We start from the raw sequence: 18875 nt of genomic DNA, 5'->3' as shown, positions 1-18875 counted from the left end.
CTCCAACTTTCACCCTGCCCTCAAGTTTACCTGGTCCATTTCCGACACCTCCCTCCCCTTTCTAGATCTTTCTGTCTCTGTCTCTGGAGACAGCTTATCCACTGATGTCTACTATAAGCCTACTGACTCTCACAGCTATCTGGACTATTCCTCTTCTCACCCTGTCTCTTGCAAAAACGCCATTCCCTTCTTGCAATTCCTCCGTCTCTGCCGCATCTGCTCTCAGGATGAGGCTTTTCATTCTAGGACGACGGAGATGTCTTCCTTTTTTAAAGAAAGGGGCTTCCCTTCCTCCACTATCAACTCTGCTCTTAAACGCATCTCCCCCATTTCATGTACATCTGTTCTCACTCCATCCTCCCGCCACCCCACTAGGAATAGGGTTCCCCTGGTCCTCACCTACCACCCCACCAGCCTCCGGGTCCAACATATTATTCTCCGTAACTTCCGCCACCTCCAACGGGATCCCACCACTAAGCACATCTTTCCCTCTCCCCCTCTCTCTGCATTCTGCAGGGATCGCTCCCTACGCAACTCCCTTGTCCATTCATCCCCCCCATCCCTCCCCACTGATCTCCCTCCTGGCACTTATCCGTGTAATCGGAACAAGTGCTACACATGCCCTTACACTTCCTCCCTTACCACCATTCAGGGCCCCAAACAGTCCTTCCAGGTGAGGCAACACTTCACCTGTGAGTCGACTGGGGTGATATATTGAGTCTGGTGCTCCCGATGTGGCCTTTTATATATTGGTGAGACCCGACGCAGACTGGGAGACCGCTTTGCTGAACATCTATGCTCTGTCCGCCAGAGAAAGCAGGATCTCCCAGTGGCCACACATTTTAATTCCACATCCCATTCCTATTCTGACATGTCTATCCACGGCCTCCTCTACTGTAAAGATGAAGCCACACTCAGGTTGGAGGAACAACACCTTATTTTCCGTCTGGGTAGCCTCCAACCTGATGGCATGAACATCGACTTCTCTAACTTCCGCTAATGCCCCACCTCCCCCTTGTACCCCATCTGTTACTTATTTTTCTACACACATTCTTTCTCTCACTCTCCTTTTTCTCCCTCTGTCCCTCTGAATATACCCCTTGCCCATCCTCTGGGTCCCCCCCCCCCCGTCTTTCTTCCCGGACCTCCTGTCCCATGATCCTCTCGTATCCCTTTTGCCTATCACCTGTCCAGCTCTTGGCTCCATCCCTCCCCCTCCCGTCTTCTCCTATCATTTTGGATCTCCCCCTCCCCCTCCAACTTTCAAATCCCTTACTAACTCTTCCTTCAGTTAGTCCTGACGAGGGGTCTCGGCCTGAAACGTCGACTGCACCTCTTCCTAGAGATGCTGCCTGGCCTGCTGCGTTCACCAGCAACTTTGATGTGTGTCACATAATCGGTAACCAGTAGAAATGGCACATGTATGTTCAAACACACAAACAGATAAACACACACACACACACACACACACACACACACACACACACACACACACACACACACACACACACACACACACACACACACACACACACACACACACACCGAACAATGGAGATCACCAACATTTCATTCGGAGTCGCACTGATGATGCTTGATGCTTGATTGCTTGATGATGTTCCCTTGCTGGGTAACAAAACGTCCGCAAGCTAACAAGCCAGCTCGGCGGGCCACTCAAAAACAACATTCTGCATTTTTGTTGCTTTACCTTGTTCTACTTCAATGCACGTGTGATGATTTGATCTGTCTGAATCGTATGTCAGACAAGCTTTTCACTGTATTGCAGTACACATGGCAAGGATAAACCAACAACAGTGATAATATTTTGTTATGGCCTTGTGCTTTAATTGTCTATATGTACTGCACTTTCTCTGTAACTTTCACTCTCTGTGTTCTGTTATTTCTTACTACCATCTCAATGTGTATATGTATGGATTGATCTGTCTGGGTGACATATATTCTAGAGTTTTTCAATGTACCCATGTGACATCCATAAATTAATTATCAATTACCAATTTCACTGCATTACTGCCATAATATAACAAATTTCATGACGTGGTCAGTGATAATAAATCTGACTGTTATTCAATCAAAATATGTATGGCACAGGAATGAGCCTATTGGCCCATTCTGCTTATATGCACCAATCCCATTTGTCTGCATTAGGCCTGTGCTGTGCTTCTAATTTCCGATCCAAGTTCCTTTCAAATATTGCAGTTATATCTGCTCCTACAACCTCCACTGTCAGCTTGTTCCAGGCAACCTCAGTCCTCCGAGTGAGAAACTCAGCACTCAGATCTGAATTTAAATATCTTTCCTCACCTTAATCCTGTGCAATCTACACTCAGTGATCACTTTATCACAGACCACCTGTCACTAATAAAGTGGTCACTGGGTGTTTGTTCTTGGAACATGCACTGCTGCTGTAGCCCAACCACTTCAAGTTTCAATGTGTTGTGTGTTCAGAGATTCTCTTCTGCACATCACTATTGTAACACATAAAAATTTGAGCTGACGTTGCCATTCTGTCAGCTGGAATTAGTCTGGCCATTCTCCTCTGACCTTTCTCATGAGCAGGGAATTTTTGCCCACAGAACTGTCACTCTCTTGATTTTTTTTTTGTCTTTTGCACCTTCCTCTGTAAACTCTAGAGACTGTTGTGTATGAAAATCTCAGGAGATCAGCAATTTCTGAGATACACAAACCACCCTGTCTGGCACTAACAGTTATTCCATAGTCAAAGTCACTTAGATCAGATTTCTTCCTCATTCTGATGTTTGGCCTGAGCAACAAGTAAACTTCTTGACCATATTTGTATGTTTTTACACATTGAGTAGTTGCAACATGATTGGCTAATTAGGTATTTGGATTTACGAGCAGATGTATAGGTATACAAAATAAAGTAGCCACTGAGTGTAGTTTTAGATTCCTCTGTCATAGGATAAGATTTCGAATATCTCTTCTACATATGCCCCTTATAGTTTTATAAACCTATTTATCCTCAGGCTCCTATGTTCCAGTGATTATAAACCCAGACATTCTAACCTACCCTTATATCTACAGCTCTACATTCCTACTGAATCTTCTCTGTGCTCTCTCTATCGCTAGCGCATCCATACAGAAAGTTTCAAAACAGAAGTACATCAGGTAGTACGAAAGCAAGAACAAGAACAGAATGCACAACTTTGTGCTAGAGTTAGAGAAAGTACAGTGCAAGCAGACAATGAGGTGCAAGGGTGATGATGAGCTAGATTGTTTGGTCAGGAGTTAGTCTTTATTGTACAAGAGTTCTGTTCAAGATAAAAGCAAGATAGAAGTTGTCCTTGAGCCTGGTGGGGTGTGTTTTCAGGCCTTTGTATCTTTTGATCTAGGTTTAGTGTGGTAACCTTTGATTATGTTAGTTGCATTTCTGAGACAGTGGAAAGTGTATACAGATTCCATGGAGGGAAGACTGGTTTAGTATAGGCTAGTGACAAAGCAGCTGATTATGTAAGTTCTAAGTTCAAAGTAAGTTTATCATCGAAATATGTATACCAGTTACAACCTTGAGAGTCATGTTTGTGCAGCACCCTCAGGAAAACAGAGAAATACAACAGAATCCATGAAAAGCCACATAGAATAAAGACCAACAAACATCCAATGTACAAAAGAGAACAAATTGTGCAAATAATAAAAAAAGTAAACAAATAATGCTGAGAACATGAGCTGCAGAGTCTCCGAAAGTGAGTGTACAGGCTGTGGAGTTAGTTTGGCACTGAGGCGAATGAAACCATCCACGCTGGTCCAGGAACACGATGGTTGTAGAACAACAACTGTTCGTGAATCTGATGGCATAGAACCCAAGACTCCTGTACCTCCCACCCAATGGTAGTGGTGAGAAGAGAAGGAGCTGGGTAAAATACTGCCAGATAGGTTGGGCTCTGGGGAGAACAAGATACAGGGCTACAGGGAAATTAAATAGCACTAATGAGATTGTTTCTCTAAAAGCCAGCATAAATCCAATGGGCCAAATGGATTCCTTCTGGATTGTTATAAGACAAGGTCTTTTTTGGCATAGCCATCTGGAATCTAGAGTGTGGCATCTGGAATAAGCATAAGGTCTGTTTATTACCTCTCACCAAACATCTGTTTTCAAATAATTACTGAATATTGAGCAGACAATAGTTGAGTCCAGTGAGAACATGCATGCATTTAAAATCCTTCTATTAAGTAAAGATAATGATAAAAAAAAAATCTAGTTTTCCAGCTAATCTCACTTGGTTGTTTTCTTAAAGTAAGACACCTGAAGACAAAAAAGTGTTACCACATCCCTTAATTCAATTTCACTTGGCTGATTTATGATTTCCTCATAATGGTTTCTTTCAGTAAACCTGTAATAATGATTCTAACAGCTCTTCGGTTATGTGATCAGTGCATCGAGGGAATAGAGACAATGTTAATTGTTCTTATTCAAAAATATAACCATATACTGATATAACAATTACAGCATGGAAACAGGCCATCTCGGCCCTTCTAGTCTGTGCCAAACTCTTACTCTCAGCTAGTCCCACCAACCTGCACTCAACCCATAACTCTCCATTCGTTTCTCGTCCGTATATATATCCAATTTAACTTTAAATGACAACATCGAACCTGCCTCAACAACTTCTGCTGGAAGTTACAGCTACCACTCTGAGTAAAGAAGTTCTCCCTCATGTTACCCCTAAACATTTGCCCTTTAACTCTCAACTCATGTCCTCTTGTTTGAATCTCTCCCACTCTCAATGGAAAAAGCCTGTCCACATCAGCTCTATCTATCCCCCTCATACTTTTAAATACCTTTATCAAGTCCCCCCTCAAACTTCTATGCTCCAAAGAATGAAGACCCAACTTGTTCAACCTTTCTCTGTAACTTAGGAGATGAAACTCAGGCAACATTCTAGTAAATCACTTCTGTACTCTCTCAAGTTTTTTGACATCTTTCCTATAATTCAGTGACCAGAACTGTACACAATACTCCAAATTTGTCCTTTCTAATGCCCTATACGATTTCAACATTAGATCCCAACTCTGATACTCAATGCTCTGATTTATAAAGGCCAGCATACCAAAAGCTTTCTTCACTACCTTATCCACATGGGATTCCACCTTCAGGGAACTATGCACCATTATTCCTAGATCCCTCTGTTCTACTGCATTCTTGAATGCCCTACCATTTATCATGTATGTCCTATTTTGATTAGTCCTACCAAAATGTAGCACCTCACATTTATCAGCATTAAACTCCATCTGCCATCTTTCAGCCCACTATTCTAAGTGGTCTAAATCTCTCTGCATGCTTTGAAAACCTACTTCATTATCCACAACTGCATCTATCTTAGTATCATCTGGATACTTACTAATCCAGTTTACCACCCCATTATCCAGATCATTAATACATATGACAAACAACATTGGACCCACTACAGATCCCTGAGGCACACCACTAGACACCATCCTCCAATCTGACACACAGTTATCCACCACTACTCTCTGGCGTCTCCCATCCAGCCACTGCTGAATTCATTTCACTATTTCGATATTAATACCTAACGATTGAACCTTCCTAACTAACCTTCAGTGTGGAACCTTGTAAAAGGCCTTACTGAAGTCCATATAGACAACATCCACCGCTTTACCCTCGTCAACTTTCCTAGTAACCTCATCAAAAAATTCAATAAGGTTTGTCAAACATGACCTTCCATGCACAAATCCATGTTGATTGTTCCTAATCAGACCCTGTCTTCCAGATAATTATATATGCCATCTCTAAGAACACTTTCCATCAATTTACCCACCACTGACGTCAAACTCACAGGCCGACAATTGCTCGGTTTACTCTTAGAACCCTTTTTAAACAATGGAACAACATGAGCATTACGCCAATCCTTTGGCACTATCCCCGTTTCTAACAACATTTGAAATATTTCTGTCAGAGCTCCTGCTATTTCCACATTAACTTCCCTCAAGGTCCTAGGGAATATCCTGTCCGGAGACTTATCCACTTTTATATTCCTTAAAAGTGCCAGTACTTCCTCTTCTTTAATCATCATACTTTCCATAACTACCTTTCTTGTTTCCCTTATCTTACACAATTCAATATCCTTGTCCTCAGCGAATACTGAAGAAAAGAAATTGTTCAAAATCTCCCCCATCTCTTTTGGCTCCGTACCTAGCCATCCACTCTGATTCTCTAAGGGACCAGTTTTATCCCTCACTATCCTTTTGCTATTAATATAACTGTAGAAACCCTTCAGATTTATTTTCACCTTACTTGCCAAAGCAGCCTCATATTTTCTTCTAGCTTTTCTAATTTTTTTCTTAAGATTCTTTTTACATTCTTTATATTCCTCGAGCCCCTCATTTACTCCAAGCTGCCTATATTTATTGTAGATCCCTCTCTTTTTCCGAACCAAGTTTCCAATATCCCTTGAAAACCATGGCTCTCTCAAACTTTTAATCTTTCCTTTCAACCTAACAGGAACATAAAGATCCTGTACCCTCAAAATTTCACCCTTAAATGACCTCCATTTCTCTACTGCATCCTTCCCATAAAACAAATTTTCCAATCCACTCCTTCTAAATCCTTTTGCATCTCCTTAAAGTTAGCCTTTTTCCAATCAAAAATCTCAACCCTGGGTCCAGTCCTATCCTTCTCCATAATTATATTGAAACTAATGGTATTGTGATCACTGGACCCGAAGTGCTCCCCAACACATACCTCCGTCACCTGACCTATCTCATTCCCTAACAGGAGATCCAACACTGCCCCTTCTCTAGTTGGTACCTATATGTATTGCTGCAAAAAACTATCTTGCACACATTTTACAAACTCCAAACCATCCAGCCCTTTTACAGAATGGGCTTCCCAGTCAATGTGTGGAAAATTAAAATGTCCCACTAGCACAACCTTGTGCTTATTACAAATATCTGCTATCTCTTTACAAATTTGCTCTTCCAATTCTCACTCCCCATTAGGTGGTCTATAATACACCCCTATAAGCGTTACTACACCTTTCCCATTCCTCTATTCCACCCAAATAGCCTCCCTAGACGAGTCCTCTAATCTATCCTGCCAAAGCACACTGTTATATTTTCTCTGACAAGCAATGCAACACCTCCCCCTCTTGCCCCTCTGATTCTATCACACCTGAAGCAACAAAATCCAGGAATATTTAGTTGCCAATCACACCCCTCCTGCAACCATGTTTCACTAATAGCTACAACATCATATTTCCAGGTATCAACCCATGCTCTAAGGTTATCCACCTTTCTTACAATGCTCCCAGCATTAAAATAGATGCATTTTAGAAACTCTCCACCTCTTACTCTGTGTTTATTCCTAATGGACCAAACAACTTTGTTATCTTTTTCTTCCTTCTCCCCTATATCTTCGGTCTGAGTGCTCTCATTCTCTGTCCCCTGCCTATCCTCCCTAACATACTGTCTACTAGCTTTCTCTATTTGTGAACTAACCTCCTCTCTCCTAGTCTCTTCAAATTGATTCCCACCCCCCAACCATTCTGGTTTAAAGTCTCCTCGGTAGCCTTCGCAAATCTCCCCGCCAGGGTATTGGTCCCCCTAGGATTCAAGTGCAACCCGTCCTTTTTGTACAGGTCACTCCTGCGCCAAAAGAGGTCCCAATGATCCAACAACTTGAATCCCTGCCCCCTGCTCCAATCCCTCAGCCACGCTTTTATCCTCCACCTCATTCCATTCCTACTCTCACTGTCACATGGCACAGGCAGTAATCCCGAGATTACTACCTTTGCGGTCCTTCTTCTCAACTCCCTTCCTAACTCCCTATATTCTTCTTTCAGGACCTCTTCCCTTTTCCTACTTATGTTATTGGTACCTATATGTACCACGACCTCTAGCTCCTCACCCTCCCACTTCAGGGTATCTTGGACGTGATCAGAAATATGACAAAACAAAAGACTGTACTCCTTTGAAGAATGAAACTAAACAAAAACATAGTGGTTGCTGAAGGAAAATGAGGACAGGCGAGATGATGTTTGGAGGTGATTTGTTTGCAGAATAATACATACAGCAGGACAGAAAAATTATTGTTGAAACTGATATTTCCAACAAAGTGTCTGATACATTTTAAACCAAATTTCTTCTGTATGAAACACCTCCAAAAGAACACATCTGAGAGAGAGCACATACAGAGAAAAAGACAAGAGATACGGCAACATGGCCAAACTGCCACTTGGAGTCTGACCCACCAATCAATAATATCAACTTCATTATTTTGTCTGATCCCCTTAATCTGTTTGTCCTGCAGTTTCTTACTTACACCAGCTCCAACTAGTAACAGCACCCCATTAGAATGTTTGTTATTTTTAAATAGTTCCACATTTGCACTCCTCCTGATGATGCAACGAAAGGGTCTAACCCAGACTTAGAACACTCTGAAGACTCAGTACTCCTGGATATTCCTCGTTAAGGCTGGTTCTTCAGCTGTTAGGTTTGTGGAAACTTCTCTGTTTATTTCCTTTCACTTTCATCTCTCAACACCAAAAAGGCACTGAGAGAAATGAGACCATAAGGCAATGGAGCAGAATGAGGCCATTCAGCCCATCAAGTCTGTTCTGCCATTCCATCATGGCTGGTTTATTATCCACCTCAACCCCATGCTCTTGCCTTCTTCATGTAATCTTTGACATCTTAGCCAAAGATCTAGCAACCTCTGTTTTAAGCATACCCATGACTTGGCCTCCACAGCCATCTGTGGCAATGAATTCTACAGATTCACCACCCTCTCACTCAAGAAATTCCTCCTCATCTCGGTTCTAAAGGGGTGTCCTTGTATTCTAAGGCTCCGCCTTCATTTCTTAGACTGTCACATTATAGGAAACATCTCTCCACATCAACTTTATCTTGGCCTTTCAGTGTTTGACTGGTTTCAATGAGAGAATCTCCTCATTCTTCTAAACTCCAGTGTCACCAAATACTCCGCAAATGTTAATCCTTTAGTTCCTGGGATCATTATCATGAACCTCCTCTGGGCCCTCTCCAATGTTAGCATATCCTTTCTTAGATAAGGGGTCCCAAAACTGCAAAGGACATTGATGTGACACATTAACCCCTCTCTCTGCAACTGGATCCTTAACATCCTGACCAACAGACTGCAATTAGTATGAATAGGCAGCAACACCTCTGCCACAATTATTCTAAACACTGGTGATCCACAGGGTTGCTTCCTCAGCTCTCTAATCTATTCCTTGTACACTTATGATTGCGTGGCCAGATTCTGCACTAACTCCAGCTACAGGTTTATGGAATATATCACTGTATGGCTATATCTCAAATAATGATGAGTCAGAGCACAGGAAAGAAAGAGAGCTGAATGACATGATATCATAAGAATAACCTTTCTTTTAATATCAGTGTATCAAAAGAGTTGGTCGATGACTTCAGAAAGGTGGACGATGCATATAGCCCTGCCTAGATGTCACCAGTACTCTGTCCTGGTCCAACTGTGTCAATGGCATGGGCAAGAAACCTCACCAAAACCTCTGTTTCCTTGGGAGGCTAAAGAGATTTGGTAGGTTCCTGCCCAACCCTTATCAATTTTTATTGATGCACCCTAGAAAGCACCCTATCTGGTTTAGTGTGCAAATGCTCAGCACGTGACCACAATAAATGGCAGAGAGTTGTGGGCACGGCTCAACACATCCTGGAAACCAGCCTCCCCTCTTTAGAATCTATCTATACTTTTCATTGATTATGCTGGTAGCTTTATTCAGGCAAGGATGTCATCCACTGTAAACATTCTCTCTTCTGCCCTCTTCTATTGGACAGAGGACAAAAAAGCCTGTGTAACCAACTTCAAGGACAGCTTCCAATTGGACTTTTGACCTTACAAATGATCCAAGTCTGATCTTGCACCTTATTGATGACCTGCACTGCACTTTTAAGGTATGCTAATACTTTATTCTGCACTCTGTTAATGATTTATCTTGCATTACTTAAATGCAACATGGTAATGAATTGATCTGCATAGATGACATGGATGACAAGTTCTTCATCATACTTGGTATCCGTGACAATAGAAAGCTAATTTACCAATTTATTTATCCACTATTTATGTTGCAAAACAAAATAACATGCCATTTGCATTTCTTTGCCATCAATTAAGTCCAATGGTTCTGAACTCTCTGCCGCAGAACAGTTATCAGAATGTGAAAAGTCACAGGAATATTGATTGAACTCACATATGGAAGTGATGTGGAAGACGGAACAGCTACAATGCTTCACATTTATTGTTACTGTCCAGGGCTGAGTTTCCAATGCAATGAACTTTTGCAAAATACTTGGGGCAGGTATAGTGACATAAACAATTGTACCCAAAGTTCTAGTCTTACCGGTCTTGCAGAATGGTCCATCGTATGCAGACGAAGTGCAGTTGCATGAATATCCGTTATATTTCTCTATACATCTCCCTCCATTATGACACAGGTTGCCATAGCTGGTGCAGTGCCCAGGACAACCAGGTCTAACTCCAGGAGTCATTTTGGCTCGCTCTTCAAGATCGAGGTTCACCCCATTCAACTGTAAAGCCCGAATGCATCCAATGAATCCTCCCTGCCTTGAAGCTGTTCCTCCTGCAAATAAGATCATACAAATTAGAATTCTACTTCATGCTCCTTTTGCTTATTGAAAAAAATTAAAGGAAATCATATATTGGCATATGCATCATCTACCTAGATGATGAACACAACACATAAAAGCTGTGAATAAAAGAAAATCATATACCTTGAAGCAAAATCAAATCAATCCACACACAAAATGCAGGAGGAACACAGCAAGTCAGGCTGTATCCATGGAGAGGAAGAAGCAGTCAATATTTTGGATTGAGATCCTTCATCAGGACTTTTATTCATTGAGTCCTGATGAAGGATCTCAGACCAAAATGCTGACTGTGTCTTCCTCAACTGTGTATTCCTGTCTATAGACGCTGCCTGACTTTATTGAGTTCCTCCATCATTTTGTGTGTGTTACTCTGTATTTCCAGTATCTGCAGAATCTCTTGTACTTCTAAACCAATCCATCCTCCCAGATCTTTCCCCAGTATTCCATAAAAGATAAAAACAATACAGAAATACACGCACAATCTTTTACAACTTCTTCCCCTCCTCCATCAGATTTCAGAACAGTCAATGAACTAATCCATGAACACTGCCTCACTATTTTTGCATGACCTACTTAATTTAATTTAAATACATATATACATTTTTTATTGTTATTTATAGTATTTGTGATGTACTGCAATGTATTGCTGTCAGAAAATAACAAATTTCATGACATGCGCTCAGTGGCCACTTTATTAGGTACAGGAGTGGAACCTGGGGTGCTCTTCTGCTGCTGTAGCTTGAGCCAGTCCGGCTATTTTCCTCTGACCTCACATATTAACAAGGCATTTTCACCCATAGAGCTCACTAGATGTTTTTATTTCTTACACCATTCTCTGTAAGCTCTAAAGACCTTTTTGCATGAGACCCTCAGGCAGTTTCAGAGATACTCAAAACACCCCATATAGCACCAACAAACATTCCGCAGTCAAAGACACTTAGATTGCATTTCTTCCCTATTCTGATGCTAGCTTAATTTCCCAAATTTATCCCCAATACTCTTGATCTTCAAGGCCTCTCATTTTCAGTCTTGAATGGTCTCTTGAATTGAACATTCACAGTCTCTGAATTATAGGATTACAATGATTTATAAACATCTGAGTAAAGTTTACTATACTTCAGTCATCAATAGCCAGTCCTCTCTCCTGAGGCTCCCAGTTTTAGACGCTTTAGACAGTAAAGCAAAATTGCAACAGCTACCCCATTTAAGGCTTCCAAATATTTTAAGAATAGCTTTATTTGTCACGACATTGAAACATACAGTTAAATGCGTCACTGGTATCAAATCAAATCAGCAAGGTTCTTGCAGGGCAGCCCATCATCATATTTTTTGTGCCAATTTAGCATGCCCATATCTCACTAACCTGAAACATATACCTTTGGAATGTGGGAATCTTCCGGAGAGGGTTCAGAGAAGATTCACAAGAATGATTCCAGGAATGAGAGGGTTACCGTATGAGGAACGTCTGACAGCTCTTGGGTGGTATTCCCTGGAGTTCAGGAGAATGAGGGGGGATCTCATAGAAACATTCCGAATGTTAAAAGGTCTGAACAGATTAGATATGGCAAAGTTATTTCTCATGGTAGGGAGTCTAGGGCAAGATGGCATGACTTCAGGATTGAAGGATGTCCATTTAGAACAGAGATGTGGAGAAATTACTTTAGTCAGAGGGTGGTAAATCTGTGGAATTTGTTGCCACAAGCCACTGTGGAGGCCAAGTCATTGGGTGCATTTAAGGCAGAGATAGATAGGTTCTTGATTAGCCAGGACATCAAAGGGTATGGGGAGAAGGCAGGGGAGTGGTGATGACTGGAGGAATTGGATCAGCCCATGATTGAATGGCAGAGCAGACTCAAGGGGCTGAATGGCCTACTTCTGCTCCTATATCTTATGGTCTTACAGGAAGAAACCAGCGGACCCAGAGAAAACCTGCGTAGTCACAGGAAGAATGTACAAACTTCTTACAGCAGCGAGATCTTATAATCTTACAGCCAGTGCTGTAAAGCATTGTGCTAATTGTGATGCTACCATTCTACCCTGTACTTCTTAATGCAACTTAAATATAAAAATATACGTTTGTACAAGAAAAACTTGGAGTTTACAATATTTTCCTTTTGTGATGAAAATAGATGTACAGAAATTGTGTTAAAGGAATTTTGGGTGAGTGAGTAGGCACACCTCCAGATTAAATAATTACTGATATTCAAGTCAAAGACCTTTTCCATTAAATCACTGAATGAACTGACCATGGATGGGGATTTAATAGAAACATAGAAAACCTACAGCATAATACAGGCCTTTCGGCCCGCAAAGTTGTGTTGAACATGTCCCTACCTTAGAAAATACTAGGGTTACCTATAGTCCTCTATTTTTCTAAGCTCCATGTACCTATCCAAAAGTCTCTTAAAAAACCCTATCATATCCGCCTCCACCACCACAGCCGGCAGTCCATTCCATGTACTCACCACTCTCTGTGTAAAAAACTTACCCTGGACATCTCCTCTGCACCTACTCCCAAGCATGTTAAACCTGTGCCCTCTTGTGGCAGCCATTTCAGCCCTGGAAAAAAGCCTCTGAATATCCACACGATCAATGCCTCTCATCATCTTATACACCTCTATCAGGTCACCTCTCATTCTCCGTCGCTCCAAGGAGAAAAGGCCAAATTCACTCGAACTGTTTTCATAAGGCATGTTCTCCAATCCAGACAACATCCTTGCAAACCTCCTCTGCACCCTTTCTATGGTTTCCACATCCTTCCTGTAGTGAGGCAACCAGAACTGAGCACAGTACTCCAAGTGGGGTCTGACCAGGGTCCTATATAGCTGCAACATTACCTCTCGGCCCCTAAATTCAATTCAACGATTGATGAAAGCCAATACACCATATGTCTTCTTAACCACAGAGTCAACCTGCGCAGCTGCTTTGAGCGTCCTATGGACTCGGACCCCAAGATCCCTCTGATCCTCCACACTGCCAAGAGTCTTACCATTAATACTATATTCTGCCATCATATTTGACCCACCAAAAATGAACCACTTCACACTTATCTGCATTGAACTCCATCTGCTACTTCTCAGCCCAATTTTGCATCCTCTCAATGTCCCGCTGTAACCTCTAACAGCCCTCGACACTATCCACAACACCCCCAACCTTTGTGTCATCAGCAAATTTATTAACCCATCCTTCCACTTCCTCATCCAGGTCATTTATAAAAATCATGAAGAGTTAGGGTCCCAGAACAGATCCCTGAGGCACTCCACTGGTCACCGACCTCCATGCAGAATATGACCCGTCTACAACCACTCTTTGCCTTCTGTGGGCAAGCCAGTTCTGGATCCACAAAGTAATGTCCCCTTGGATCCCATGCCTCTTTACTTTCTCAATAAGTCTTGCATTATTACTTTTTCAATAATACTTAGGCCTTATATAGTATTGGTTAGTACTACTTGGAGTATTATGAGCAGTTTTGGCCCCCTTATCTAAGAAAGGATATACTGGGATTGGAGACAGTCCAGAGGAGGTTCATGAGAAATATCCAGGAATGAAAGGGTTGTATGGCTCTGGACTTGTACTCGCTGGAGTTTAAAACAATGGAAGGTGGGGGGGGGGGGGAAATCTCATTGAAACTTGCTGAATATTGAAAAGCCTCAATAGAGTGGATGTGGACAGGAGGTTTCCTGTAGTGGGGGCCATCTAGGACCAGAGGGCACAGCCTCAGAATAGAGGGATGTTCGTTTAGGAGGAACTTCTTTAGCCAGAGTGTGGGGTATCTGTGGAATCCATTGCTGCTGGTGGTTCTGGCGGCCAGGTCATTGGGTATACGTAAAGCAGAGATTGATATATTCTTGATTGGTAGGTCCGTCAATGGTTACAGGGAGAAGGCAAGAGAAAGTGATTATAAATCAGCCATGTTGGAATGGTGAAGTATCCTTCTCCAATGTCTTATGACCAATGAACTAGTGACCAGAGCTCTGGATTAATGATCCAGTGATGTGAGCGGAGATCTAAGCCCATGTGTCTAGACCCACAAATGGTGTCCAGATAAAGAGTCTTGACACGAAATGCTGCCTGTCCATTCCTCTTCATAGATGATGCTTAACTCACTGCAGCACACCAGCATTTTCGTTTGTTGCCACAGCTGGTGTGACTGAAATCTAATTCCGAAGTGAAATGAACTTGCAAGCTTCAATACACTATAAGACATTATGACTATGAGAGGATCCTCACCATGCAGGATAAAGTTCACCAGCACCTTCTGAAGCACAGTAGAGATTGTTAGATATAGCAGATTGTTAGATATTACAGTGAATCAGAATCAGAATCAGGTTTACTATCATTGGCTTATGTTGTGAAAGCTGTTGTTTTGTGGCAGCAGTACAGTGCAATACATAGAAAAACCATAATTGCAATAAGCAATATATCAATTAAAAAGCAAATAAGTAGTGCAAGAAGAGAGCAAAGATAGTGAAGCAGTGTTGATGGGTTTATTGTCTGTTCAGGTATCTGATGATGGAGGGGAAGATGCTGTTCCTAATATCAAATAACTTATTCATACAGTGAAATAGGGCAAAGTAGTGTCAAGTCCATTATGGAACCACTTTTATCTGCACAATTTCAGAAGAAGGCTAAATTGTCTGTGTTGCAAATAAAAAAAAATTTAAAATGTTTTCCCTTTTGCAGCTGAAATTATTTACTGGAGTTCAGAACAGGGTAATCTTTGAAATGGATTGATATGTATAAGAGAATAGGCCTTCCTATGTAGGCTAATTATGGAGAGCTTCAGACAATAAGCACAGAGATCAAAGAGGAGTTCTTTTTCTGTTAGCCCTGATGACTGATGTCGTTAATTTGTATCAGTGTCCTTTCACCATTCATTAAATAATGTTGGTATCTTCAATGTTTAGCTTTCTGTGGTACAGGGGATATTAAACTTTATTTTAATTTTTATTTCTGTTTTTTGCATTGCTTATTTAACATAACTATTTAATAGACATATATATATATTTAATGTAACTCAGTTTTTTCTCTCTATATATATTGATGGTTTATTTCATTGTACTGCTGCTATAAAGCTAACAAATTTCACAGCATATGCCAGTGATATTAAACCTAATTTTGATTTTGAAACTCTCAAGACGTGGATAAATTGCCAAGTGAGCATTACCGTGTTGCAGAATTCAGACAGAAAACACAGTACAGTGGCATAATTAGCAAGTTGCCATCTCACAGCTCCAGTGACCTAGGTTCAATGCTGACATTGGGTACTGCCAGTGCCAAAACAGCACATTCACCATGCGAGTGTGAGGCTTTCTTCCCGGCACTCCTGGAGGCCTACTGAGTCCAACCTAAAGCAATGAGACCCCAGGCTCAATTGTTCCCCTTTCAGGATGCAGAGACGGAGAGACTCATTGCAGTATCTGTTGGATCCAACTGCTTAATTCTTAGATTAAGCCATTTAATTTTTTTTATTTGCAGTTTAACAATTAATTAACTGCTTGTATTTTATAGAATTACTTATATACAAGTAACTGCCTAGTATGTTTCCTTGTGGTCACAGTATGTATATGTAGTTGTTCAGTGTACTCACCTAGTGGTTATACTGGTATGATTCTGGAAGTTTCTCTGGTGCTACATTATTTGAATATTTGAGTAAGAGCTTTCTCACTGGTTGACTCTTATTTAGAAATTTAAATGGAATTTTTCTTATTTATGGGTATAAAAAGAGCTGACAACAAGACTAAAGCTATCTTAGTGTCTTAGCTCTGTTGTCTCTCACTTCACTAGTAGACCTCTATCACTGGTTGTTTCAATTTCTCCTTGTTCTATTAATGCTTAACAAAATGATCATGAAACAAGTTTTGTGCCTCTTTCCTGACCTTTGAAAGAACCTTGGATTAAAACATCAGAATCCAACAAACCTTAGTCCTGGCATATGAAGGATTCTTATTGTGTAAACTACTCATCTTTATTTACCACAGTGAGAGTAATTACAATTATTATGCATGTAATAACCTCATAAAACTCACAGACCATTAGGGCAAGGCTAATAATGGAGCATCACAGGTCATGCTGTGAGCTGTGTCATTTTCAGAGATAAAGAGATTAGCTTTATTTGTCCCGTGTTCATTAAAACATTGAAACATACACTGAAATATATCAGTTGTGGCAAATCAAATCAGCCAGCATAGTATGCGCACAACTCAGTAACCATATCTGTATGTCTTTGGAATGTGGGAGGAAACTGGAGCACCCGGAGGAAACCCACGCGATCATGGGGAGAATGTACAAATGTCTTGCAGACAGTGGCAGGAGCTCAACTCCAAACAGCATTGCCACAAGAAAGCAGAATCTATCATCAAGGACCCCCATCATCTTCCTCATGCTCTCTTCTCACTTCTACTATCAGGAAGGAGGTACAGGAACTTTACTTCCACACCACCAGGATTAGGAACAGTTATTCCCTTTCAACAATCAGGCCCCTGAATTAGTGTGGCTAACTTCATTCATCTCAGCACTAAACGGATCACTGAACACAACATATGGACTTACTTTCAAAGATTCTGTTATTCATGTTCTCAGTATTATTTATCTATGTATATAAGTATTTATTTATTATTTGTTTTTATGTATTTGTGTTTGTCTTCTTTTGCACATTGTTTGTTTGTCAGTCTTTGTGTGTTTTTGTTGATTCTATTGTATTTCTTTGTTCTACTATGAATGCCAGCAAGGAAATGCATCACAAAAGTATTTAGTATTTTTAATATAGTTAATATTTTTTACATTGTGCCAGATAAAAATAGGAGTACTCCCACTAGGTGGTGCTTCTCTCCTTCGACTGAATCCAAACCAAGAAATTCTGAAAGAAGACCTTAAGTAATAAAAAGGATTTTTCAGAAACATACAAAATTCAAAAGACATATAAAGGCAGTTTGTGCTTTGAAAAAGGCAGAACAAAGTCACCCAATTGTTATGAACTAATCTATTTTAGTGACAATGATTTGGACTAAATTTTCTAACCCAACCCGAGTAGTGCCTTAAGATTATTGATATATCCAGGAAAGCAGATAGGACCTTATTCTAACTTACAAGAGTACAGTACAAGGCAGACTTGCTTCCCACAGTGTTGTGTTTAGCTAAATAAACCAATGACTCCTAATTAAGCTAACAGCTATAGATATCTCCATCTCCCACCCCGCATCATCACCACATTCTACAGAGGTTGTATTGAGAGCATCCTGAGCAGCTGCATCACTGCCTGGTTCAGAAATTGCACCATCTCAGATCACAAGACCCTGTAGCGGATAGTGAGGGCAGCCGAGAAGATCATCGAGGTCTCTGTTCCCGCCATTATAGACATCTACACCACATGCTGCATCCGTAAAGCAAACAACATTACGAAGGACCCCATGTACCCCTCATACAAACTCTTCTCCCTCCTGCCATCTGGCAAAAGGTATCAAAGCATTCGGGCTCTCACGACGAGACTATGTAGCAGTTTCTTTCCCCAAGCCATCAGACTCCTCAACACCCAGAGCCTGGACTGACCCCAACCTACTGGCCTCTACTGTGCCTATTGTCTTGTTTATTATTTATGGTAATGCCTGCACTGTTTTGTGCACTTTATACAGTCCTGGGTAGGTCTGTAGTCTAGTGTAGTTTTTGTGTTGTTTCATGTAGCACCACGGTCCTGAAAAACGTTGTCTCATTTTTACTGTGTACTGTACCAGCAGTTATGGTCAAAATGACAATAAAAAGTGACTTGACTTGATGCGCCCCCCCCCACCATTGAGCACATCTACATGGAGCGCTGTCGCAGGACAGCAGCGCCGATCATCAACCCCCACAACCCAGCCATGCTCTCTCCTCACTGTTGCCATCAGAAAGAAGGTACAGGAGCCTCAGGACCGATATCTTCAGGTTCAAGAACAGTTATTACCCCTCAGTCATTAAGCTCTTGAACCAAAGGGGATAACTTCTCTTACCCCAACAACGAAATGTTCTCACAACCAATGGATTTACATTCAAGGTCTCTTCATCTCATGTTCTTGATATATTTTATTTTTTTCTCATTTTCTATTTGCAGCTTTCTGTCTCTTGCGCATATATGTATTTGGATAATAAATTTACTTTGAACTTGAGCTGTATATTAAACATATCCCACCTCTGCATATCATGTGATTATGTAAGTCTGTGAAATGTTTCTGTGCTAAGTGCCC

The 18875-nt window shown here is 41.2% G+C and overlaps 1 protein-coding gene across 1 annotated transcript in view; it reads right to left on the bottom strand.

Moving 5' to 3' along the window:
- The window catches only part of LOC140197315 (contactin-associated protein-like 5), a 1626808-nt gene that overhangs the window by 326301 nt on the left and 1281632 nt on the right, over positions 1-18875 (bottom strand). The window contains exon 16 of the mRNA XM_072257270.1: positions 10389-10628. Within this exon, the coding sequence (XP_072113371.1) occupies positions 10389-10628 (240 nt within the window). The remainder of the gene's footprint in view (positions 1-10388; positions 10629-18875) is intronic.

The sequence above is a fragment of the Mobula birostris genome, chromosome 5 (genome assembly GCF_030028105.1).
Source record: "Mobula birostris isolate sMobBir1 chromosome 5, sMobBir1.hap1, whole genome shotgun sequence".
Taxonomy (NCBI): Eukaryota; Metazoa; Chordata; class Chondrichthyes; order Myliobatiformes; family Myliobatidae; genus Mobula; species Mobula birostris.
The sequence above is the reverse complement of the archived record's forward strand: the minus strand, read 5'-3'. Positions and strand labels throughout refer to the sequence as shown.